Raw genomic sequence first — 24,574 nt, forward strand, 5'->3', positions numbered from 1 at the left:
AAAGCTCTTGTACAAAGACAGACAAGTAAAAGGAAAAGAGTTTTATTTGGGCAGATGAAAACAATAAAATATAAATAATATTCACAGACTTTTTCATATGAAAATACTTTTTTCATTTCGTACCTCTGCCTTTAAAAACAATGTAAGTAAATGATGTACGCTGAAGGTGGTGCTTTGCATATGTAAACAAACCAAGGAAAAGAGCTTTAGCTAGGTAGGTCCTCATTTGTTTCACATAAAACCAGCATAAAAACCGTATCATGTATCATGTATATATTAAATATTGCACTTTTTATCACCACTTAAAAACATCCTATTCCTGCCCACGGAAATTAAATGTAGAAATTAACTGCAGGCCTTTAACATCGTCATTAAAACTACAACAATCAGCTGCGACAAATCTCCTATGGATATTAATCAGGCTTGTGATGTTTAAGACTATTCTGCCAGACAGATATATTTGTTTAATGCATTACTAATTAAAAATGAATCGTGCAATCATATTATGTCAGAACAGATGTGCACATTGAAAGAGTGAAACTTCTGATTAACATTTGTCTCAAGAAAACATGTCTCTGTGAATTACTATACTCCCTATTCTGGACTCCTGTTACTGTCTACAATATAATTCCCTGCTGGTGATATGACAGGAATGTGACTTGCAGAGTTAAAATGGGCTGAGAATCGCGCTGGAAATTTCAACTCATTTTGTTGCTGATTAATGTGAGATTGCCAAACAGACTAGATGGGAGTGGGACTCCCTAATGTCGTCTTCTTTATTCCAAAAACATTTTAGCTGTCCTTAATTAATTGAATGATGTAAATGTTGCGTTTTGTGCTGGCATCTCTCCATTCAGATGCTGTTTTTATGACCTGTGTTTGTGTTGTTGAGATGGAGATGGAGATTGCTTAATTGTTTCCATTCAGAGCTGAGCCTCAGGCACACCTATCCAGTGGAGAACCTCAGAGCTACTGGAACTCAGCACCGCTTGTTTTTCAGAACGTTGAGTCCCTTCTGGTTCTTCGTCTTAAATGCCATAACAAAGTGCTGAGGGGCGATTTTCCCTCGCCCGTCCTCGTCCACCTGGCCCATGAAGATGTAGTTCAAGCCTGGTGAGGTCACACAAAAAAAACCTGAATGCAGTGGCGGATCGGCAGAGACATTCAGGGAGGCCAGATATCAGAATCTCCACACGGCAGGTCTGTATGCCATATGTTTATATGCTTACATATAAACATATTTAAGGTGTCACTGACTGTTTGGACAGTGAGTTCTGCCGCTCACCTCACATTTTGGGGCGATCTCTATCAACCGAGGCACAGCAAAGGAGGCAAACTCAGAGCCATAGGTTATTCAAAACAGTCAACCAGGAGCTGCATGCCGACTATCATCATTTAGATAATGACCATTTGTTTGTTACAGTGATTTTCAAAATCATATTCTCAAGGACACTGAGCCAATTTAATTCCACCAGCTGTCTGAACTCACCTCTTCTGATAAATGGACACTTCTTGCACAGGATAATGATCTTGGTGCTCATGGTCTTCCCTGCCTGCTGGATGACCAGACTGCCTTCTTTATACACGTTGATGATAGAGACAGTGGCGTACATGCTTCCTCCTCTCATCACCGCAGTAATGACAGTCCCGGTTATCACTATCAAAGACACACATTCACACAATTCATGAAAAATAAAATAAAATATACGGAGGCACTGAAAATCCACTAAAATATAAAGAGAAAATATGTGACCTTCCATAGAATTCAAACTTTGCCTGTTCACAATACGTCACACACTTCCTCAAAAATAAGAATAAAACCTAGATATGGATGTAGAAATGTCAATTTATATAAAGAAGATCCTCAGTACAATAAGTGCTGTTTCTCGGTTGTGGTTAGAACCAAACCAGAAGCTTTAAGGATAATGAGGGTTTGGAAAACCCAAAGAGTAAAAGAAGATATTATTGACTTTACAATACTAAGAGTCTGTACAGCATTTCAGCGTCAGAGAAGAGGCAGCCTGGAATTCACAGTGGAGAATTTAACAGCTGTAGTACAGGAAATCTGGACTTTACTGCCATCACCGCCAACCCAAGGAAGACAGAGAGAGAGAAATGTGAACAATGTATGTCTGATACTTTTCAATTCTTGTGTGTGAAGCGTAACCTCTAAACATTTACTTTCAGCCTTCGAACACCTTTTGAACTTTTCATGGCTCCGTCTTTCATCAACTGGCTCCTCAAAAACTCAGAAAACACATCAAGGATGTCATTTAATGTAAGACTTTTAAAGACAAGCAGATCCAGGATATGACCCTGACACTGATGAGGCCAAGTTTAATGTGTGATGTCGTAATTGTCCAGCAGACAGCTATAATCTTTTGTGAGTCAGTGGAGCAGAGGCCACTCGATATTATGTACAATACAATCTAATATAGGGAGAAAACAGATGGCAAATTAGTGCTTTCGTCTCCATATTTATTTTTGTGTTTGGACACTGGTAAGGAAACCATACAGGACAGTAGAGATTATAAATGTCAAACTCATCTCACAGGTTCATTTACCAGAATCACCAGAACACAAGTGTTAGTGCTACTTACTGTATTTTCCAGTTCTATTTTCTGGCTTATTGTGATGAAAAAATGTGCAGGGTGAAGTTACATTTCCTGTTTAGTCTGACCAGGTCAAAAGTAACAGTTTTGTCCTTTGGAAATGCTCACCATAGAAGAGACCTGACATTTAGCAGTGATAGCTGAGTGATAGTGGAGCCGGTGGAGTGAGAGGGAATCACATCTCATTCAGCATGATTCTTTACTCTGATGGTACCAATATGTCTGGACTTCATATACTGACTGTTTCATTTCCTGACAGAGATGAGAACAGCCAGAGGACTGCCTGTTTCAGTAATGTTATTCTATCTGATGCTACTGTTACATAAACCAGTGAACTGCTTTTGACAATTCAAAGCGCATATATCACATTATTAAACTAAACAATAGTAACAGTTATGAAGTGTTGATTAGACAAACTATTTTCAGTCTACTGTCTAGCCACTTCACTGCGTATTGTGCTCTGACTCTGCCGCCACATCACACGGGCGACTTTTTCCACATTGCTTGGCTTCTCCTCAGTTCCTGATGCAAATCCATGTGAACTCTTTGAAATGCCAATCTAACACATGTGGTAAACATCTCCGGGAGGAAAACATCAGAGAGCAGGAGAGCGGCAAACGGAGGCCGAGCCTGAATCAACACTTTCATTTATCAACAGTTTACCTGCAGTCAGAGGCTGAGTGTGTGCGTGTGTTTACCCTGGAGGTAACTGTGTCCTACTGTATACACTCCTTCACTTCCTGACAGGCTATCAAGGAAGTCTTTGAGATGCGCAGTGAGAAATCAGAGGAGCAAAGATAGTGACATGATCAGTACTGTAAACTGCTTGTTAGGGGAGATTTGGCTGCCATTGCTGATGTGGGCTGTGCTTAAGTAAATCTTTGAACAATCTGTACCGTGTAGGCTTTCTGATTAGTGTGTGCGTAACAGTAGGTAAGTTCAATCACATCATGAGCAAAGCTGGAACATATCAGTAGCTGGAGCTTATGTGGTTAAAATAAAATGCAATAGGCCCTGATGTTCTTACCGAAATTGCTGGAGCAGTAATTGCTCTCCAGTGTTCCTCGCCTTTTACATTTCTGCTGGCACAGGGCTACAGAGTACTTCAGAGCTGCGGAGACACACACACACACACACACACACACACACAGAGGAAAATTCAATCTCTCTAACTTTGCCTGCCAGTGATGCAAGCATTATAAGTCGTGGCTGCATCTGCTTCCACTGTGGTTTATTTGCAGAATATTCTCAGTAACACAAGAGTCTCCCAGTGAATGGCTGCCGGCCTTAGACGCAATGCAGAGCATGTAAAATAGCAAGATAGTGTGACAAGTGAACATCTGGTTTTAAAGTTAGAGATAGTAAAGAGTCCACGAAGGAAGGAACGAAGAAAACGCAAGGTGACTGTCTAAATATTATTTTTGCCGGAGAGGGAGAAGTCAGGAATGATAAGCCAACCAGAGAGCGTTGTCACGGTATGACATCATGGCAGGGAGGCGCCAAAATAACCTGGACTGACTGAGGGAAAAAACAACAGCGTGTGTGGGAATGTGAGTTTGAGTATGAAAATGAGCTGTGATTGCGGGTGAGGACACATGCCCACACAGTATATGAACTTGTGTTATGTAGATTTGACACAAGAGAAATGAGAGGCAAAGATTTAGCATGTGTTATACTGGAGCTTATGCTGCTGTTGGCTGCATCTTTCACAGGACAGATAGTCCGCAGTGCTGCATGTCCTATTCACTACTTGCATAGAATAATGCATTAACAACTGCATGTCAAATTGTGAAGATCCACCTTTTAGTTTGACACTTTTGTCATTGATTTTTTTTGTTTTTTTGCAGTGTAAAGCTGACGAAGGAGTTAATGCTCACTTAAGCAGCACACTCAGTTAGTTCATTTCTTGCCCAGATCTGCTATCAGACACAGATTCCAGATTCCCCTGGTGTGTAAAGTGAAAGATAAACCCCACATGTTAGCAACAGAATCCAATAGAACAAAAGCCAGTGAGTCTCATAGCTACAACAACAAATACAGATGTTAGAAGCCTTCCAGGCGTTTTTACTGGATAAACGTTGCTACCTACGTATGGGCCTGGTGGTGACTGGCTGTGTGGTAGTGGTGGGTGGTATGGTGGTGGTGGGGAATTTCTTTGGTCTGAACTTGTAGTGTCCAATGAAACCATCTGCGGTGAGACTGAGATCTGACAGGAACTGGATCAGTAGCTGGTTCCCATCTGAGAACACTGGCCTGCAAAGAAACGCAAACGAGAGTGTAAACTGAGAGGAATGCATAGGGGGTGGGTGTTTTAGTGAGAATATAATCTTCACCTACGCTGGGGGGCTGTCTCCACAGTATTTGCCGATCCTCTTGGCATCGTTGATTTCTGCCCCGTTGAAAATGGATACATGGTCGTAACGGCAGTAGTTGTCTCTTTCCACATCAAACTTCTCAAACTTGAGTTCAATAATCTGCAGCAGGAGACAAATCACAAGGAAAAGCTTCTCTCATGGAGCAAAAGCTTGTAATAGGGCTATCAGGGCCGTTTGATTAAAGGGTATCCCATCATTTGTGGGATGATGTAGTCTTGCTCCACACCCATTACACACTGAGCCGTCTTAAAAGAGACTAAAAAGGATTTTTTTGGATTTTCAAACTTGTAGCCCAAAGACCCAACTGACAATGCCTCAAGTGACATAACCTGAGGTAATTCATCGACTTTGTGTGGCCACAAAAGGCTTTATAGACGTGGATAAGTTTGGTATCCATGTTTTAATGTTTTAATGTATTAAGAGTCAAATTAAAGGAAAACCATGCAACAGGGCTCACTGGATGGTTAGGCAACGCTCTAACCATTTCCACAAGACCAAATGATTTAATATAAACGTGCATCTTCATTCATTCGTCTATGTCTGTGATCGTTTCTGATGCTATGTGTCCTTTTGTTATGTCAGGCTGTGTTTGTTTTTCTTTCTATCTGCTCCACCCTGGTCTGTCTTGCACATTTGCCTGATTAAATAAAGGTTGCATATATAAATGCAGGAATATCTTGTCGAGTAAATGTGTTTATCCCTCCAAAAGAGTTCCAGACTTGCCAAGCTGTTCTGGAGGCTTGTGGTGGCCTGACACCACTCTAAAACACTTCCTGTTGGTTTTTCCTTTAATTTATCACCCATCTGAGGTTAGCTGTTAAATATGCCACTTCCCCTACATCTGTATTCATTTAAGATGCATTTCCTATTAGAACCCTACATTAATGCCTCCTTATATAAAGTAAAATTAAGATTTGTCCATTTTGAACATTCTGACCTGGTTCTTTGGTGCCACTATGTGCCAGGAGCAGGTGACACCAGCAGGGTAGTCCTTCTCTGGCCAGTTGGGCGTTTTGAAAGTCCCTGAGGGCTTATCCAATCTGCCTCCACAATACTGGTCCCCTGTGGAGTAATTGGTTTATTTTGGAAAGTCATCAGGAGTCTTTGAAGGAAGTGATCCAGAACTTTTTCATTATTCTTTGAAAGGCAGGAACAGGCATGATAATAATTAACTGTTGGACTGTTAACTGACAACAAGAAAGAAAACATTTATGCTGCTTATAGAGTGCTTATACAAATGCAGTTTACAGTGGGAATACATTAATGAGTTAAATGTAAATAGTAAGTAAATATCAAATGGTACCCAGAACACAGTAACTCAAACGAGTGGACGCTGAGGGAGGCCCTCACTGTTTCAAGCCTTGTTGGACCACGGCCCTCTGCTTCTCCCTGGGCTCCCCTGATTCCTCGCCTTTTGGCGCACAATCAGAGAGGGTTAAGCAGTTACTCTGGTGGCCTCCAAGGGCACGAGCGCATCATGGTTTCCTACAATGATACAGCTGTTGTCAGGGTAACCATTCGCGACTCATGTGGCGCCGAGACGCTCTCTCCCAGCTGGATGACTCGGCCCTGCACTTTCCAATGATAGGCCAGAGTTTGTGGGTTTGTCCCCTGAGCGTTTGGAAAGGTCGGGTTTGCATCTTGAAGTAATATTGAGACCATATGCAAGGAAACTGGTTTGACGGCAAAGTCATTGTATCAAAAAATCTATTACAACTGTATCAAAACTCATTTGGACCTGAGTGTTTCTGCACAGTAAACACTCTGAAAGTTAAGCCCCTGATTTTATGTTTAGGCTAAAGGCTTCTCTAACTCTGACACTTACAGATCATTTGATTACTAATTATCAAATTGCTGTAACATATTTGTAATTAAATGTTCCGCCAGACAGCATGGTAATAAGGTTGTGCTGGAGCAGAACTTTGAAGAAAGCACTGCATTTTATTCTGGTATAAGTTTGAGTTGAATTTAACAAAAACCATAGTATGTAGGGTTTTTAGTAAAACATGAACTACGCTTTATAACTTCTGGATGAGGAGAAACTAGGTAGATAATCGCAGTGGAAAACACGACTACCAAACACAAAGCTCGAGAAAAACTGAGATGAATCCGTCAGTGGGTTAGTTTACTGACTGTCCTGTACTTGCACAGTGAACCATGCCTACGTTGATTAAATCACGGCTTGCAGCACACTGCTGAATGATGCGCATGAGACGGCATTTAGGAGTGGGTTTAGACAATGCCGACTGAAAGACAATACACCATATAACCTGCACTACACCACTGCTCGTGTGTTAACTAACATTGTACTTTTGCTGCGTTATGTTGTTCGTATACTTTGGACAAGCACTCTATAAGCAACATTAATGCTATTTTAATTGTTGAACTAAGAGTATTAATTGGTCACATTGTTAATAATTAACATCCCAAGCAGGAACAGCCCGTACATTATATCATCCTGCAATTAACCAGTTGACTACTGTAATAGGTGCTCTCATCGCCTTCTTTGTCATTATGTGCACCCTAAGATAGAAGTCACTCATTAGTCCTGGGCAGTGGACAGTTAAAAAAAACACAACAGTCAAGCATCTGAAAGACATCAGTTCAATAACCACACAAGCTGTTGAGAATGTCAAAGAAAGGAATCACTTAAAGACATGTTTTCTTTGTACCATACACTTAGATTGATGTTTGCTTTCCAATGCGTCTAAAAGAAGTACAATTTAGTACAGGGACAAAGATAGACACTTAACAAATGTGACACGTGCTCTACTGGTTTGACAACACTCAGAGACAATCTATCTGTGTCTATCCATTGTGTAAAAGCAAGACAACCTGGTTAATGGACATTGTCCTTTCCAGCTGTTGGCTCCTTTTGTACAGAGAACCAGCCATTAAAATTCCACAAAAACAGTACAGGAGACTTTGCAACCCTGAATAGAGGAAAACGCTCATTCAACTCCAAGTGATACTTGTGACCTGTGCCTCCAACTGCAGTGCTCCAAAAACTGTCTGTGAGAAATTCCACATCATACTGCGACAAGTGTTAAGATCTTCCTCCCTTTTTTGTCCACTTGTCTTAACATTAAACCTGCAGCCTTGTTTCGGACAAATGAAACCCCCAAAGGTCACTGATTTTTACTGAGCAGAAAAAAACAGCCATACTTCCTTTTGTTTTTGTCATGACAGTAATTTCCTGTATTATCCCAAAACTGATCTCTGCTGAAGGAGGTGAAATGTTTGTCTCGCTTTCTGGGCATTTTGGTAGCGTGTGATGACTTCACCGAAGCAACTCGTGTTAAACAGCTTTGTTAATTTGCTTTTTAAAAGACTGACTCTTTTTACAAACAGACACACTGCCTGGACAGTATCGGGTTCCTTTATGGGGTGAAGTCATGGCTGAGACACAGTCCCACGTGGCTCTGCACTGCACGCCTGAGTAGCAGCAGGATATTCTCTACTACCATCGCAACCTTGGCACCTATGTGTCGGATAGAAACATTAAAAGCAAGCATGCCAAAGGTATTCTTCTTCCCATGTTTGCCTACCTCTCTCGTGTGGGTGTGCGGCAGAGAAAACAGCCAGGAAGCCACTCCCAGCGGTGTTGGCATCAGATACCATCTGTATGAGCATCTTGTTGCCCGTGGAAACCAGGGCTCCTGGCTTGAACGTCCCACAGAAGCGACCAAGTCTCTGCCCGCTGACATGGCCACTGTAAACATCCACATAGTCATAGCGGCACAGGTTGTCGCTCTCCAAGTCAATAAAGCGGAATGACAGGACCACCACCTTTCCCTCAGGGACCTGGGTGGGGATTCACAGGATGCATTATGGGTCATTTTCAGAGTTTTCATGCTTGTCATTATTGAGAGCAATAAAATGTCACAATAGGGTTTACGTGTGTGAATACTGGCTTATTACTTCATCCAATAAAACAATGTTTTCTATATGTTAAGAATAACTTATTCTATCAGTAAGAACAGGATAAATGCAACTTGGTCAGCTTGACTGTTTAAATGTACAGTAATGTAATGGAGCTAGTCAGCACAAACTGCCTTGAGCTGGTTGTGGTTGAGTATGTTTAGGTAGGAAATTAGAGGTCAGTGGGAGAGAGTCATACTATCATATTTTACAGCTGTTTGGTGTGTTTTAAATGAACAATCTAGCCATCAATCTCATCACCACCATTCCTCTGGGCTACAAAGCAAAACACGTGAATATGAAATGGGACTCACTGTGATTCTCCACACACATTTGGTATTTGGAGGGTAAACTCCTGGGTACCCCTGGCTCCCGATTACTCCAGATTCCCCTGTAATGTTTCCGCCGCATGTGAAGATTGGTCTGGGGAGAGAGGTGGGGTGGAAGGGGGGGAGAAGACTGTTTTCTATTTTCCAAATATCAAATGATCATGATGTGTTAAAACAATAAATATGTATAAACATCAACAACATCCTGCGATTGATTCAACACAGATTCACTTCAATGCGCCACATGTCCTGAGTGGAAGCAGCCCAGACTGCAGAATGCGCCTCTAAATAAACTCCAGTCCACTGACGCTGCTTCTCCACAGGCTGCGTGAGGTCCTTGCGCACTCATAAAGCTTTCAAATTAATTATCATAATACAAAATGGAAAATAAAAAAAAGGTGTACCTCCGCTGAGACTGCGCACAGACCTCTGTCAAGAACAGTAGACTCCATGCACAGAAAATACTGCATGTTCTCCACATTGTTGGGTTACGGGAGCCGGCGCTTCGCCTGTTTTCGCCCCGTGGCATGAATGGCATTGTGTTCAGCAGCTGAAACGGTGGGGAAAAGTACCCAGGAGTTCCTGCGGGGAGTTTCAGCAACTGCAAGCTGGAGCAGATGAATATAGCGTTTGTTCTGCGTGGTAGGAGGGACGGAGCACAGGCTGCTGCTTTCCCCTAAAAAAAAAAAAAAAAAAAAAAAAAAACGATTAAAGAAGCGCTGGGAGGGTGTGAGGTGGTCTCGCATTAGTTTCAAATGGCACCTGGCCTGAAAAATCTGGAGGGAGGTGGCATGAACAAACTTGACCCAGGAAGTCACACATGAATAATCTGCCATTCCAATCAGTGTGGACCATAAAGACATGACACACAGATGTGATTTAACCAAGATATACATGCAGGAGGCTTCATGTTCAGTGGACTGCCCAGATGTGGAGTGACAGAGGACAGCTGTGGCCTGATCTCTTACACATGCATGGACATTTTACAGATGAAATGTCTTTAAAATAGGTGTTTGGAATCGCCGTGGATTGCTGGATGTTAAATAATAAGCAGGTAGCAGGGAGTGAGTACTGCTGATGGAGACTGGGAGCGAGGGCACCACCTGCTGGGCAAAATGGTACAAGCAATTATCTTGTTATAGCTCAAATATATCGTATCTTTCACTTGGCTAAATCAATGAAACCACTGGATACAGATTCAAACTTTGCATCAGGCTATATGTGCAGCTATCAGTTCAAAGCTAAGCTTCAAATATTTAGACTGTTACATAATAATAAAAACATGAAATAGGTGTTTTAATTGACCGTGATAAACGAGTTCTTGCTTTGTTTCTCGAAACTTTGCAATTTCCATGCACAGCTTTACAGTTACACAGCTGCTCGGCTTTATTTGCATGGAAACTTGACCACCAAAGAGCAGCAGAGAAAACAGGTTCAGTCATCGTTAATTCGGCGATTGATTGTGTCACCTGGAGCTTCACGTTTGCCGCTATCTTTTTTATCGGTGATCGATTTTACTTTAGTTCCACAAAAGATGGCGGACCGAGCGCCTGGTGGCTCTCAAAAAGCTAGCGCTAAGGTGAATCTATCGTTTATACTTATATTAGCTCGGCTGTGTTTACTGTAATGAAAACGATGTTAATAACAGTATGCCTTATTAATTTCGACTATTTACACATTTGTAGTCTGTGAGAGATAAGAGTTACGAGTGTGCGCAACGGTGTTAGCTAACTACTGGAGCGCCAATGCTAACCTTTGGCTCTCTCTGTGGCTAATGTGGCTAAGCTAAGCTAATGTTTTAGCTACCACAAGCAGGACTGGTCAGGGCAGTTAACCCAGAAAGGAAAATCGTCCACATAGCTAACCAGCTGATATCAGCATAACTAGCACAGTATTCACAACTAAGTTTTGCTGGTATATGTTTTAATTTAGAAATAGTAATTCCAGTATTTGAGAACTGGGGCCTAACAATATTGCAGCCTCCACTCCTTGCAACAGTCATCGCCGCGTTATGCATTTAGTCAGTGGCGCTGCAGCAGATACCAGCATGTTAGGCCGCAGTTGCAGCTAGTGTTACTTTTTGATTTCCGGCAGCAAGTGAGAACCAAGAAAATATGCACTAAAAATCCAGACTGACCACCAGTGGTTTGATTAATGATTGCAAACTACGAGTGGACACAGCCCACTTAAGAGAGTAGTGAGAGTTGAGTGGTGCTGAGGTAATGAACCCCCGCGCAACTTAGCTGTCAACATGTTAACTGTATTTTTAGCCGTCAGCCATATAATAGTTAACTCTAACCGGAGCAGTAGTGAGATGTGTAATGGCCTGAATGTGCAAATATGTAATCAAATTTGCTTAGACGCATTGTATGATTTAGAAATACCTGTTGAAAGCCATCCATGCTTTGTTTACATCGACAGGCGCTGCTTGAGAGCAAACTGAAGTCTTTCAGTATTGGCAAAATGGCAGTGGCAAAGAGGACCCTAAGCAAAAAAGAACAAGATGAAATAAAGAAAAAGGTAAGAAATGCCATTGGGTTTTTTTTTTGTTGAAATATTGTCTTTATTGTTTGCAGTAACTGGTCACACATTTTGTAAAGATGCTTCTCTGTAATTCAGTGTATGCATTTATTTATTTTGACACTGGTTTCTCTGTTCAGGAGGATGAGCGGGCAGCAGCAGAGATTTATGAAGAGTTTCTAGCTGCTTTTGAAGGAGGAGGGGAGGGCAAAGTCAAGGCTTTTGTCCGTGGCGGACTTGCAAATGCAACAAAAGGTACATTTCTGTTATTTACACCATGTATTTCCCAAACGGATTACATGATATGTTAGAGCACAAGCTGAGTTCACAGCATCCACCATTCATGACTCAGAAATGTCAAATGCTAATTTAATTGTAAATCGCACTCCTTCTCCTTTCAGAGGAGGCAGCTGCTGATGAGAAGAAAGGAAAGTTGTACAAGCCCAAGTCACGTTTTGAGAACCAAACTAAAAGTTTCTTGCCTTTGGAAACCCCACCTCAGTTTTTAGCATTGGACAAGAGACATGTAAGTATTATCATAGTCAAGTAGCATATTTTGTTAATGCTGTAGTTAAATAAAGCTTTGTTTTTGCTGTGCTGGTAACATTTCCACATCTGTTTTTTAGCCTTTGAAGAAAACTACTGAAAAGGAAAAGAAGAAGAGCAACTTGGAGCTCTTCAAAGAAGAACTTAAACAGTAAGTTTCAACACACAAATCTTTTCGGCATTTTAATTGTTGCTGTGTTTAATAGAGTTGTGGAAACTAGTGGTTCCCATGTGTTATGATGTGGAATGGTGCTGCTGTTGGTGCTGTGTTTTGTAATGCTTAATTGTACTCCATTCTTGCACCTGCAGAATACAGGAGGAAAGGGATGAAAGACACAAGATGAAAGGACGTGTCAGTCGGTTCGAACCTCTGTCGGGCACGGATGGTAGACGCTCGTGTAAGTGTCTTTTAAGCTGCATGACTGTGTTCCGTGTACTAACTTGGCCAGAATTGGCCCTGTCCTGCGCGCCTTAATCCACTGCTCCACACCCTTTGTCCACTTTTGCCCTGAAACAAAATTTATACTGCTTTTCTGCTTCTTTTAGCGGATGGTTCTTCAAGAAGAAACCGTCCGTCCAGTGGTAATTTTGACTTAATCTAGTGGCCGTGAATATCTTCATCTTGCCAAGACAATATGTTTTCCCGTCAGACAGCGGTAGGAAATTCTTCTTTCTTTTCTCTCTCTGCAGTTTTGGATGATTGTGCGCCAGGTTCCCATGACGTTGGAGACCCTTCCACTACTAACTTGTATCTCGGGAACATCAATCCACAGGTGAATTTGTGTTCAAATATTTATGAAGTGGAGAAGATGGACTAAAAGGACAGACTGACATGGCTTTGCTATGAACAGGGGGGCTTAGTTTGAGCCTGTTGCTTTGTTTTGGGTTGACTCTAAATTCTAAACGGAAATGTGCAGCTTTATTTCAAGTGGCGATGTTACCTAGTGATCCCCATATGTGAATTATTGCTATCTCTATCTTTCTTTTATAGATGAATGAGGAGATGCTGTGTCAAGAGTTTGGCCGCTATGGCCCGCTGGCCAGTGTGAAGATCATGTGGCCCAGAACAGATGAGGAGAGGGCTCGGGAGAGAAACTGTGGCTTTGTGGCTTTCATGAACAGGAGGGATGCAGAGCGAGCGCTCAAGAACCTAAATGGTACAAAGCTTTATTTCTTTATATTAAAAAAAGTAAGTGACATTCTTGTGTTTTTTTTTTTTTTCAGTCTTTGTCAATATAAATGTTTTACTCCTGTTATAGGAAAGATGATTATGAACTTTGAGATGAAATTAGGATGGGGCAAAGGTGTGCCCATTCCACCCCACCCCATCTACATCCCTCCTTCCATGATGGAGCACACACTCCCACCACCTCCCTCTGGCCTGCCCTTCAACGCACAGCCCCGGGAGAGGCTAAAGAACCCCAATGCTCCCCTGCTTCCTCCACCTAAAAACAAGGAGGAGTTTGAGAAGGTAACTCAGCATGTCAGCCTAGGATTTTCTCATGGGTTATGGCAGTGTTTTGTTAATTCAGCTGGTGAGATGTTAGCCTGTAGAATGAGCAGTCAGTACAGGTTTTAAGCCAACTTTCTGTAAGTGATAGCTTTTTGATATGTTGACTAAATTGAATTAGTTTTGCTGTGTATTTCAACCCAAGTGTGGGCATAATGAAATGTTAGCAAGTGGGAAATACTCACTGTACAGAGAGGTATTTATCGTTAATCAATACAGTGTCAGTGGTGTTTGGCCTTTAGTAAAACTGACAGCAGTAAAGGAAAGTTGTTGTCTATTTGCACTTTAAATGCATTTTTTATATTTTTCACCTGTTGCCTTTTAACAATACTCACATTCTATGTTTATTATCTGATGTGACTTCATATACAGACTCTGTCGCAAGCCATAGTCAAAGTGGTTATCCCAACAGAAAGGTACATGTTTTTCTTTTTTTAAAATTGGTGTACAAACTTAGAAAAAAAAACATCCCATAATGACGCTAAAAGTTTGATCAGTTGATCACTGCATGCTACAGGGGGCTGGTCAGTATGGGTGAGCAATGGTTGAAGCTGTTGTACAATGTCATCACATTAGTAGATAGAATTATACTGACTGATGTTTGCTTTCTACTTTACTCTTTCACACTCTACCATCACTCATATTTCCTTTTTAAATATGTAGCGAAAATATCATTATAGTGCTTATTTAATGTGCTGTTTGGAGCCAAACGTCATGACTGTAGTCCATCGCAGTTCCACTTCATGCATCAACATTTAACTGTGTTGTTTTTCAGCTTTAGTGACATGTTACTCTGCCACATACATAGTCTGATTCTAGATCTGTAGTTGTGAAATCCTGCTCTCTGACCATTGCTCACTTGCACCGTCTACCCCCTTGGCCTCTGTCACTGTATCGGGAGCTCAGTAAATCTGGCCCCTGCCAACAAATCCAAACCTGCCAGTATTAGTCTATATATGACCTTTGACATTGGCCTTGGTGAGCAGCACAAGTTGAACTGTCTGCAGCAGCGAGGGACCTGAAAAGCCTCATGGGATGGATTGGGAAAGTATACTGATTTTTACCCCGCCATTGGTACGATCGGCTCCAATACAAGTAAATGTGATCTGTGTTGTCAAATGAAAGACATTCTTTGTCTTGTTGGCCACTTGCGGCTAATTGTATGCAACCTGCACCATGTATCTCCCCAAAATTGTCACAAAAGAACTGATTCCATTTGCACTGTATTCAGTCGCTACCAGCTCCACCAGTAGATAACATGTTTAGCCTATTCAGGCCAACAATCCTATACTGCTTTGGTTCTTCCTCACTTCACATTGGTCAGGAGATGAGAGGAGATTGAAAGGCACTGAGTTGACAGATCATTAAGTCGATACAGTGTCTTATCAATGTCTCGCTCCCACTTTCCCAAGTTATACAGCTTCACTTTTGTGAAATTTAACTGAAGATTTCAAAGAAAGGGTCTAGGCAGTGCACTGTAATTAAAACCGGTTGCACTACATCCGTAAAGAACACAGGCATGAACTTATAACAGTCTGCACAATTTAGAAATAAATCTGTTACCTGAACTGTTAGTTTTTTAAAAATGAATTCTTAATTAATATAAACATTTTACTGTAACATCACCAGTTCAACATTTTGATTTTTTTTTGGCAGAATTTATGAATTGATGCTATAGATAAGCGCAGAGGTTGTATTTAATTTATGCCTGAATGCATGACACTCTGCCAGTTGTCTCTCTGTGAAGATATGTCTCACTTCAGTCTTCACAGTGAATTAGTAATAAATGGATATTATTGTGTATCTTTGGCTGAGTCTAGTGACGCCTTCTGCCAGGTACATTTAGCAGGTCACCACTCAGTTACAGCCAAATGTACGTGACAGCTGCAGCTCTGCCCTGAGACGCTTGTCTTGTAAGACATGCATCATGTCTGTCAAAGAGACGGCTCAGAGTGTCAAATGACCAGGCTTAAATTAAACTAACAGACAGGCTTTTTGTAGTGGTCAAAGGTCCGGCCAGTCTGAATCCGTTTGCTTTAACTGTGTTTTTCTTGTAGGAATTTGCTCTCTCTCATCCACCGAATGATCGAGTTTGTGGTGCGTGAAGGCCCAATGTTTGAAGCCATGATCATGAACAGAGAAATCAACAATCCCATGTACAGGTCAGTGCCGCTGCTCATTAGTAATGGAATTCCTTGTGTTTTTGTAGTTTTAGTAGTTAATGAGTATTTTTAGCGGTTATGATGGTTATGCTCATGTTTATGATTTTTTTTTTTCTCTCTTCCAGGTTTTTATTTGAGAACCAGAGCCCCGCGCATGTATACTACCGCTGGAAGCTATACTCCATACTACAGGTTAGATTTCTATGAAGCGTTCTCTAATAACATGTCAGTAGTATCCAGCCCACAGGGAAGAAAAACATCATGTTGTGGGATCACAGGCCAACTGGTTTTGTTGTGATATTAATATTTAACTGTAATTATTACTCGCTCAGGGTGAAGCACCAGGGAAATGGCGGACAGAGGACTTTAGGATGTTTAAGAATGGGTCTTTGTGGCGTCCGCCTCCTCTTAATCCGTACCTCCACGGTCCTTATGATGATGGTGAAGAAGAGGAGGAAGAGGAGGAGGCCAACAAGAAGGGCTGCTTGAAAGAAGAGTGAGACTTTTCCTTATGAATTTTAGCATAGGTTCTGCTAAAAAAAAAATGTTGTCAAACTCCATTTCCTGATTCATGCCCTGTTGTTGGTGAACCTGCAGTTCAGGCAGATTGACACTCATTTGCCCTTCATCTCTGCAGTGAGCGGGACAAACTAGAGGAGATGCTGCGTGGTCTGACTCCCAGGAGGGGAGACATAGCAGAGGCCATGTTGTTTTGTCTCAGCCACGCCGAAGCAGCTGAAGAGATTGTGGAGTGTATCACAGAGTCTCTCTCCATCCTCAAGACCCCTCTTCCCAAGAAGGCAAGATATAATGCTGCCTGTCGGCCAGGAAAAGGGCCAGTAACTTCCATGAGATGTCAAATTCCACGGGAGACATTTTGGCAGAAAATGAAAAACTATTAATTCACATGTCCTTTACGTTTCAGATTGCACGGTTATATCTAGTTTCTGATGTGCTGTACAACTCTTCTGCCAAAGTAACCAATGCGTCTTACTACAGAAAATAGTAAGTTGTATAATATAATTAACGATCTTGAACTATACCACACAGCATTATTTCTTCTGTTGCAATTTCATATTAATGCTCTTACCCTCTGAACAGTTTCGAGGCAAAACTCTGCCAGATTTTCTCAGACCTCAACGCGACATACAAAACGATACAGGGCCACCTTCAGTGTGAGAACTTTAAGGTAACAAACTTTCAAAGAGTAAACTAAATTACACAGTTTGTCATCTATTGTGTCTCTCAACCATCCACGTCTTGTTTTCTTCTTTGTGGCAGCAACGTGTGATGTCATGTTTCCGGGCGTGGGAGGACTGGGCTGTGTACCCAGACCCCTTCCTTATCAAGCTGCAGAACATCTTCCTGGGTCTAGTTAATCTCGCTGCAGAAAAGGAACCTCCTTGCGCCATTGTGGAGGTGAATGATGTCACAATACTTTGTACCATTGTAATATCCAAAGTAATCCCATAAATAATCCCATCAGTTACTAAAGTCCTTTTTGTTTGGTTTTTTTTTCTTTTTCTTTTGTCGTCCCAGACTGAGCCAACAGAGGACATTGATGGTGCTCCAATAGGAGTGGAGTATGTAGATGGCACCCCGCTGGAGGATGTGGACGGCGTGCCGATTGATGCAGGGCCCATAGATGGTGCTCCTATTGACGGAGCCCCCCTGGATGACCTAGATGGTGTTCCTATCAAGCCCATGGAAGAGGACATAGATGGAATACCTTGTGAGTGGAGACAAACATAGGATGTTGTTTGAAATGGATGTTAATGGTTGCAGCTCTTCTACAGTGACTCAAATTCTTGTTGTTTTCCTGTTTGTTTGTTTTTTGTTGTTTTTTACAGTTGATCAGTCCAAGGAGGCAACCTTTAAAGTAGCACCCTCGAAATGGGAAGCAGTGGATGAGTCAGAGTTAGAGGCGCAAGGTCAGACCTTTTTTAAGTGGGATCAAACTATTAAGTTTTAATACATGAAAAGTTTTGACATGAGTTCTGTTGTATGCATTCTTAGTTTCAGTTGTCATTTGTTTGCTCTTTAGCTGTGACAACTTCAAAATGGGAGATATTTGAGCAGCCAGAAGAAACAAAAAAGTGAGTTTTGTCTCTTGAGGATTATGGTCTCTTCTGAAGTGAAAATCCATTAGAGCACCTTTTTTCTTAACTGTTTCTAACTTCCCTTTGCAAGGGATGAGGACGACAGCGATGATGATGACAGGAGCCCCCGTTCAGACGATAATCAAAGCTACTCCAACCCCATCAGAGATGACTTGGATATTAAGGCCAAGATGTCTGAAATGAATGAGGAGAAACGTACCAAGCTCAGAGAGATAGAGGTACGCAAACCATCACGCTACATGTACCAGCACACACCCCGTTTGTAGTGTTTCTTATACAAATGAAATTCAGTATTTTGACCATTTCATTATTTGATTCATTATTTTTCCATGTATTGTTGTTCATCCAGGTTAAGGTCATGAAGTTCCAGGATGAGCTGGAGTCAGGGAAAAGGCCCAAGAAGCCTGGGCAGAGTTTTCAGGAGCAGGTGGAGCACTACAGGGACAAACTACTACAAAAGGTAGAGAGTTGGGCTCTGCAGATTTTACTGTAGATGATATCAAAGACTGAAGTTGTAATTCAAAAATGGGGTAATTTATTTTTGTTCCTTTTACTGCAGGAAAAAGAAAAGGAGAAACTTGAACGGGAGAAAGAGAGGGAGAAGAAGGAGAAGGAGAAAGCTGAGGCACGGTTGAAAGACTTGAAAAAAGAAAAAGAGAAGGAGGACACGCCAACCAGGAAAGAGAGGTGAGACAACCAGCTGGCAGGGTCGTGATCAGTAATCAGTAAAAGGTGCAAGTCTAGTAATACAAAGTGTGTGTGCCATAAAACTTGGGATTTATTTGATTTCCTGTCTGAGTTATTTGTCTCTTGTGGTTGACAGGAAGCGGCGTCACAGTGGGTCACTCAGCCCAACGCGCAGCAGCAGCAGACGAGGCCGGTCATCATCGCCCCGTTCAGAGCGGTCAGAAAGATCAGAGCGCTCCGACCGCTCGTACTCTAAAGACACATCTTCCCGTTCTTCTCATAAAGACTCTCCGCGATCCAGCAACAAAAAGTCCTCCAAGAGGTAAGACTATTACAGGCAGCTATCAGTTAACCCTACATGTTACCATTTCCTTTTAGTCGCAGTGAGGTCAGCAGAGTTGAAACATTATGAAGTGACTTCCATCATGTCTGTCCCACCAGATCTCCCTCACCTCGCACACCCAAACGATCCAGGAGGTCGCGCTCCAGGACACCCAAAAAATCAGCCAAGAAGTCTCGCTCCAAATCGAGGTCACCTCACAGGTCTCACAAAAAATCAAAGAAGAGCAAACACTGACACGTCTTTTCCCTTAACTTCTGAACCAGCCTATTCTCCTCCCTCCCCATTCCTCCCTTTTCTGCGCCGTGTTGTATAGAAGTGACTGACGCGGCAGCTGAAGATCTCTGCCCAGTCGTTCATGTATAGACAATGGAGAGTGGAGGGTGTTGCATGGGTTGCCATCTGGTGTATCAAATGGATGGGGCCATTGCTGTTTTATATTGTACAAAAATAATAATGTGCTTGTGTGTCCTGATTCCCCCCATCACCCCCCAATGGGATTCATCCATGTGGTAGACCACACCCGTACAGAGTGTGACAATAGTCATATTCATGCTGTCATTTTCTGTTTTTGTAGTTCACATTAAAAAGAATTCCTAATAAACAAGTGTCATTTTTAATCAAATGTGTGAAACTTAATAGAATGATTTAAGTAAAGCAAGTTACAGATAAATATATACAACTAATTGTAAGTCATTAATTTACATTGAGTGCATGTTGGTAGCAAAATTGCTTTTGATATCACAAAATGCTGATTAAAATCTGCATTCTGCTCAGCATTTAGTTCATGGGAACCAAAAGCAGCGTATTAAGGCAGGTAATGCAGTTGTGGCTGTGTGACATCCGTTGCGTTACAGCTTGGCCTGTGCCTTCTTTAGTTGATCCCTCAGTTCTAGATGAGCAATGGAGGAGAGGTGCACTTCATCTGGACCATCAGCGATGCGTAGAGTCCGCACATAAGAGTACCTGAAGAAAGTGTGGTAATGCTGGCGTCAGGAAGGAGACGGAGTCAATGCTTGTCTTAATTGTGTGGAGGGGGAAAAAAACCAAACTTACATCTGTGCCAGTGGGATGTCTCCAGACACACCCGCGCCTCCATATACCTGTATGGCACAGTCAACCACCTTACAGGCCATTCTGGCTGCTGCCACCTTGATCATAGCAATCTAGGAGACAGACCAGAAACAGCAACTTATTAAAAGACTGGCTGAGTCCCAAATCCGTTCTACATAGTAATTCTAAGCAGATTAGTTAGTATGGTGTGTACATTAAGTATGCTCAACACTCACAATGCAACTATAAAAACCCTTGATTTTAGTGTACTGTTAATGTACACTATTTTCCCAAGATGCAATGCTCACAGCCACGAAAATGAAGACATTCTTGTATACTAGCATATTACTACAGACAGTTTTACCTGTTTGCGAGCAGCCCGGCTGCCCAGTGTATCCAGGGCGTGAGCAGCATGAAGAGTCAGCAGACGCGTCTGTTCTATCATGAGGCGGCACTCTGCTATCCAGTGAGCAACAACTTCCTACACAGGAAAGAGGAGAGTGGATTTACTCGAGCTGTATCTAGAAATCTGTCCACTAGGTGTCAACATCAGTAAAGCTCTCACATGCCTCAGTACCAAAAGCCCTGAGATTTAAGTTGAAGCAACCTCTGAGGTCAGTGTTCACCTACATGTTGGTATAATTTCTTTCCAAATGTGCTCCTGGAGGCAGCCCGCTGGCAGAGCAGCTCCAGTGCCAACTCTGCCAGACCAACAGCTCTCATGCAGTGGTGCAGCCTGCCCGGCCCCAGGCGACCCTGGGCAATCTCAAATCCCCGGCCTTCTCCTGGAAAGGCATACAGCGTGGGACAGAAACACGAGACACAGCAGAGAGGGATATCATTTCCCTTCTGTGAAAGGGGAAATTATCTCCCTGGTTTACTGACCTCATACACACCATTGTCACTTTATTGTCTAAACACAATAAAGGAAAGATAAGGAGTAATATATTTCTATGGCTTTATTTTAAGTTGGATATTCAACCGACACTCCCTGTGGACTCAGCCGTGTTTTCTTAATCAGTTTCACACAGTGTTGGCGGCAGGAGGACGGTCAGCTCATCTCCCACAACCTCAAGCAACTGCTACATGCCGACTTTAGGACCATCAATAAATTACTGTTGATCTGACACATTATCAATGTAATTTCAATACATGTTGACTTGTAAATATTAGTGACAATTAAGATTAAAAAAACAATTTCATGTAGCACAGTTACTTTGATTGCTAATCTGTAATTCATTTATTTAATGAAAAATGAATGGCATTTTATCAATAACTAACATGTAATGTGACACAGTGACTCCTAATCATTGTAGAAGTGATTCCTGCACTGGATGAATAAGACATCACCTCTTTACTTTAGATTTTAATGCTTCTTTTATCCTTTCATAAACATTTTTGTGGAAAGTTCATGATATTTTTCAATAGCTTCAATGCAATATGAAGCAGTGATTCTGATCAAATATCAAAATGCATAAATGAACAAAAAGGACGGACCTCTTTATATTGGATTTTAGTGTTGCTTCCATCTTTATTTCTATCTTTATTCCTTACTTTATATGGTATCTATTAGAAAAAAATCCTGCATCTTCTATAAAAATAATATAAAATAAAATATAAGAAGCACTAATGTCCAACATGAAGAGTTGTGTCCCATGTGGCCAATACAATATTCTGGTCTTACATTACACGGAAACTATTTAAAAAGAAAAAAGACAAGGAACAGGAAGTTTCCATAAAATACTTATGTAAAATAAACAAATGAAATGATGGTAATCATAAGAGGTGTGCTACGTGAGGTCACTTTTGTTTTTTCAACCATAACTTTCACTTATATTGTTATGACAGCATGAAGGTATGCCAACAATGTTTTTGTGTCAGTTAAATAGTAACCTGTTGATGGTCCCTAAGTCAGCCTCCAGTGATTCTGTGTGGTGAGCTGACCTTCCTCCTGCTGCTAACGCTGCTGGGTCCAGAGTGAATGTCTGTCAAACACCCAGCTTCAAACTAACTTCACTGTGGTGCCTTTATGTGAGTAAATAAGTAGACACAGACATCCAGTCCCTTACCCAGGATAATGTTGGAGGCAGGGACACGCACGCTTTCAAAGTGCACTTCAAAGTGGCCACCATGGATGGCATCTGAGCACAAAAACAACAGAAAAAAATGCTTAATTTGGTCAGGAAATCTCATTTGTGATACCTGCATGCAAAGAGGAAATACATTTTGAAAGGAAAATATCAGCAGCACGTAAGGACGTAAAGACAGACACAAACTTACCATCTTGTCCAAACACGGTGAGCGGTCTGACCAGCTTTACGCCTGGTGTGTCCATAGGGACCAGGATCATACTGTGTCCATCATGCCTAAGAAAAGAATGACACATTTTACTACGACCACAAAATTTTTTTTTTGGGGGGGGGGGGGGGGGGGGGTTCAAATCTATCCCATAAAACCACTTGGATTGGGTTTTTCATGCTGCTCTAAACTATTTATTTTACTCTTTGCAAACAAGGGTGTGTGCTTTGAGAAAGCGGATTACACATCTTCGGGTGCGGTTGTTAGGATCTGAAATGCTTGTAAATGACGAACGTCAAGCCAGATGATTAGTGCCGTTAACACGTGAGCCAGATTTCACTGACAACAACACTGAACTGACACATTTCTCTGCCGCGTGATCCAAACCAAAAAAAAACAGGCATGCTGAGATGTACACCCTGCCCACAAACCAAAATCCATTTCTATCATAACAGTGACACAGAGAAAGGTTTATGTGAAACATAGCATCTAAAATAAAGTGGTACACTGGCAAGCACAGTACCATTTAAAAATAAAACAATTAAAATAAAACCTGAGGAGTTACTTAATTGGTAGAATTGGAAAATTGCTCACAAAATCTGGAATAATAAAAACATAATAGAAATCATGGTGGTTAAATCGTGACATCAGAAGCCTCGAGTCTTGCGTAAATACAGAAAAAGTATTTTCCCTCAGCAGAAGAGGAAACAAATACAGCAATACACAATGAGACTGTTCTACTGACCTGCCGCTGACACCCGGAGAGCTGCTCCTGCACATCACAATGGCCACTTTGCACTGGGGGTTGCCAGCACCTGCAGGGGGGGGGTCACAAACACTGCGGCTCACTGGTATTCATGCTTTGGTGGTATAACAAACAAATGGACAAGCAACTTCTCACAGCCTGACTGTGTCCTTAACCTGGGGAAGGACGCACAGGGATGGAGCTAGTGACAGACTGATGTGACAGCCACGGGCTGATTTACCTTTCCTGAGTTGCATTCTTTCACAACGAGAAACATTAGCTTGTCATTAAGCACGTCTCATTTGTTGGGAAGAAAATGAAACTGGAAAAAAATAATGTTTTAAATAAATGTATAAATAATAAATAAATGTTTTAAAAAAAAAAATACGACAAAATGTAGAGTCTTTGGAATTTCCCTGGTTGGGAATCTCTTTCGCTTGGATCTTGGACTTGGATCCCTAAGGCGCAGACAGGGTGACCAATGGTCTGGCTTCCTGTTTATATTTCTGTCCGACTGGCAAAACTATCCCCCAAGGACAGGACATATGGACACCAGACGGCAACAGTCGAGACATCAATCGTCTTTGAACGTTCGCTGTATGAGAATCGCAGCATGGGTGCATGTGAACTAAAACACAGTCTGACAGATGTTTGGTGTTTAAACTCCTTCTTTTTACTCCTTCTCTGATTGCAGAAATTGAAACAAACATTAAATGATTTCATCGTGAAAACGCACCAAAAAAAAAGCCCAAACTGGCACCGACTCCACCCAAAAACAGCATCAAGGAAAGCCTGTGTGGCTTGAGGGCAGGTTTGGTTTTCCTGTGAACCCTTACATAAGGCTTGTGGTTCACAATATGGGTGAGCCCTGCAGACAGTGGCCCGTCGTCAGCCATGTCCATACATGTCTCATCACGGTTGGAATGAAAATAAAGCTTCCCAGCCAAGTAATGAGTCTTCCTGAGAATGTGATATTCAAATATTGCACGTTGTTGTGGTTGCTGAGGAACTTAAATCACAGTACTACAAAGATGAATACCTTTTTTATTCGCATCTTTGCCAAAAAAAAGAATTTTATAGAAGCCTGCTTTTATTTGTTAATTTTTTGTTTTGCTTTATAATTCCTGTTGCTTTGTTGATTCTGAATGTGCAACAAATTAACTGTTTCTTAAGAAGCCGAAATAAGGAAACGCTATTTCTAAGGAGAAAACCAGGAGACCAAAATACTGAAGTGTCATTCATAAATTACTGGAATGACTCAGTCCACTGAATGTTTGCTAATGTGAGGTTTGTTAAACAATCCACTTTAACAAACCAATTATGCTGCATTCCAGCAATCCAAGCTACACAATACGC

General features: G+C 41.7%; 3 protein-coding genes across 4 annotated transcripts in view; 1 reads left to right on the forward strand and 2 right to left on the reverse strand.

Annotated features, from left to right (window-relative positions):
* Nucleotides 1-26: 26 nt before the first annotated feature.
* pcolce2b (procollagen C-endopeptidase enhancer 2b) lies at nt 27-9,807 on the reverse strand. Its single transcript, XM_070853051.1, has 9 exons — nt 9,642-9,807; nt 9,223-9,331; nt 8,536-8,791; nt 5,925-6,049; nt 4,950-5,086; nt 4,702-4,865; nt 3,640-3,723; nt 1,490-1,657; nt 27-1,110 (listed from the first exon to the last, which is right to left on the reverse strand). The coding sequence occupies exons 1-9, from the start codon at nt 9,773-9,775 to the stop codon at nt 980-982; spliced, it is 1,308 nt and encodes a 435-aa protein (XP_070709152.1). The 5' UTR covers nt 9,776-9,807; the 3' UTR covers nt 27-979.
* Nucleotides 9,808-10,769: 962 nt separating this feature from the next.
* On the forward strand, nt 10,770-19,795 carry u2surp (U2 snRNP-associated SURP domain containing). Of its 2 annotated transcripts, XM_070852756.1 has the most exons (26): nt 10,770-10,816; nt 11,659-11,757; nt 11,898-12,012; nt 12,159-12,283; nt 12,384-12,454; nt 12,613-12,701; nt 12,850-12,885; nt 12,994-13,076; nt 13,295-13,460; nt 13,563-13,774; nt 14,186-14,229; nt 15,871-15,975; nt 16,101-16,167; nt 16,308-16,471; nt 16,613-16,775; nt 16,901-16,980; nt 17,077-17,164; nt 17,257-17,394; nt 17,515-17,707; nt 17,826-17,906; nt 18,020-18,071; nt 18,166-18,313; nt 18,445-18,555; nt 18,655-18,782; nt 18,919-19,104; nt 19,224-19,795. In XM_070852756.1, exons 1-26 carry the CDS (start codon nt 10,772-10,774, stop codon nt 19,357-19,359), a joined length of 2,925 nt encoding a protein of 974 aa, XP_070708857.1. In that variant the 5' UTR covers nt 10,770-10,771; the 3' UTR covers nt 19,360-19,795. The 2 variants fall into 2 exon arrangements, with proteins under 2 accessions (XP_070708857.1, XP_070708858.1); XM_070852757.1 differs by lacking the exon at nt 12,850-12,885.
* Nucleotides 19,760-24,574, reverse strand: part of nphp3 (nephronophthisis 3) — a 31,833-nt gene continuing 27,018 nt past the window's right edge. The window contains exons 41-47 of the mRNA XM_070852761.1: nt 23,219-23,288; nt 22,456-22,541; nt 22,245-22,316; nt 20,806-20,960; nt 20,540-20,656; nt 20,179-20,288; nt 19,760-20,088 (exon numbers count right to left, since the gene is read on the reverse strand). Coding sequence (XP_070708862.1) covers nt 19,974-20,088; nt 20,179-20,288; nt 20,540-20,656; nt 20,806-20,960; nt 22,245-22,316; nt 22,456-22,541; nt 23,219-23,288 — 725 coding nt within the window. The 3' untranslated portion in view covers nt 19,760-19,973. The remainder of the gene's footprint in view (nt 20,089-20,178; nt 20,289-20,539; nt 20,657-20,805; nt 20,961-22,244; nt 22,317-22,455; nt 22,542-23,218; nt 23,289-24,574) is intronic.

Source organism: Pempheris klunzingeri, chromosome 21 (genome assembly GCF_042242105.1).
Source record: "Pempheris klunzingeri isolate RE-2024b chromosome 21, fPemKlu1.hap1, whole genome shotgun sequence".
In the NCBI taxonomy this organism is placed as follows: Eukaryota; Metazoa; Chordata; class Actinopteri; order Acropomatiformes; family Pempheridae; genus Pempheris; species Pempheris klunzingeri.

Coding starts and splice junctions, on each gene's coding strand:
- pcolce2b (XM_070853051.1), bottom strand. CDS start 9,775: ATGCCATTCATGCCACGGGGCGAAAACAGGCGAAGCGCCGGCTCCCGT. Junction 6,050..8,535: donor CGCACACCCACACGAGAGAG/GTAGGCAAACAT, acceptor ATTACTCCACAG/GGGACCAGTATTGTGGAGGC. Junction 1,111..1,489: donor GTGTCCATTTATCAGAAGAG/GTGAGTTCAGAC, acceptor TGACCTCACCAG/GCTTGAACTACATCTTCATG.
- u2surp (XM_070852756.1), top strand. CDS start 10,772: ATGGCGGACCGAGCGCCTGGTGGCTCTCAAAAAGCTAGCGCTAAG. Junction 13,077..13,294: donor TCGGGAACATCAATCCACAG/GTGAATTTGTGT, acceptor TTTCTTTTATAG/ATGAATGAGGAGATGCTGTG. Junction 13,775..14,185: donor ACAAGGAGGAGTTTGAGAAG/GTAACTCAGCAT, acceptor CTTCATATACAG/ACTCTGTCGCAAGCCATAGT.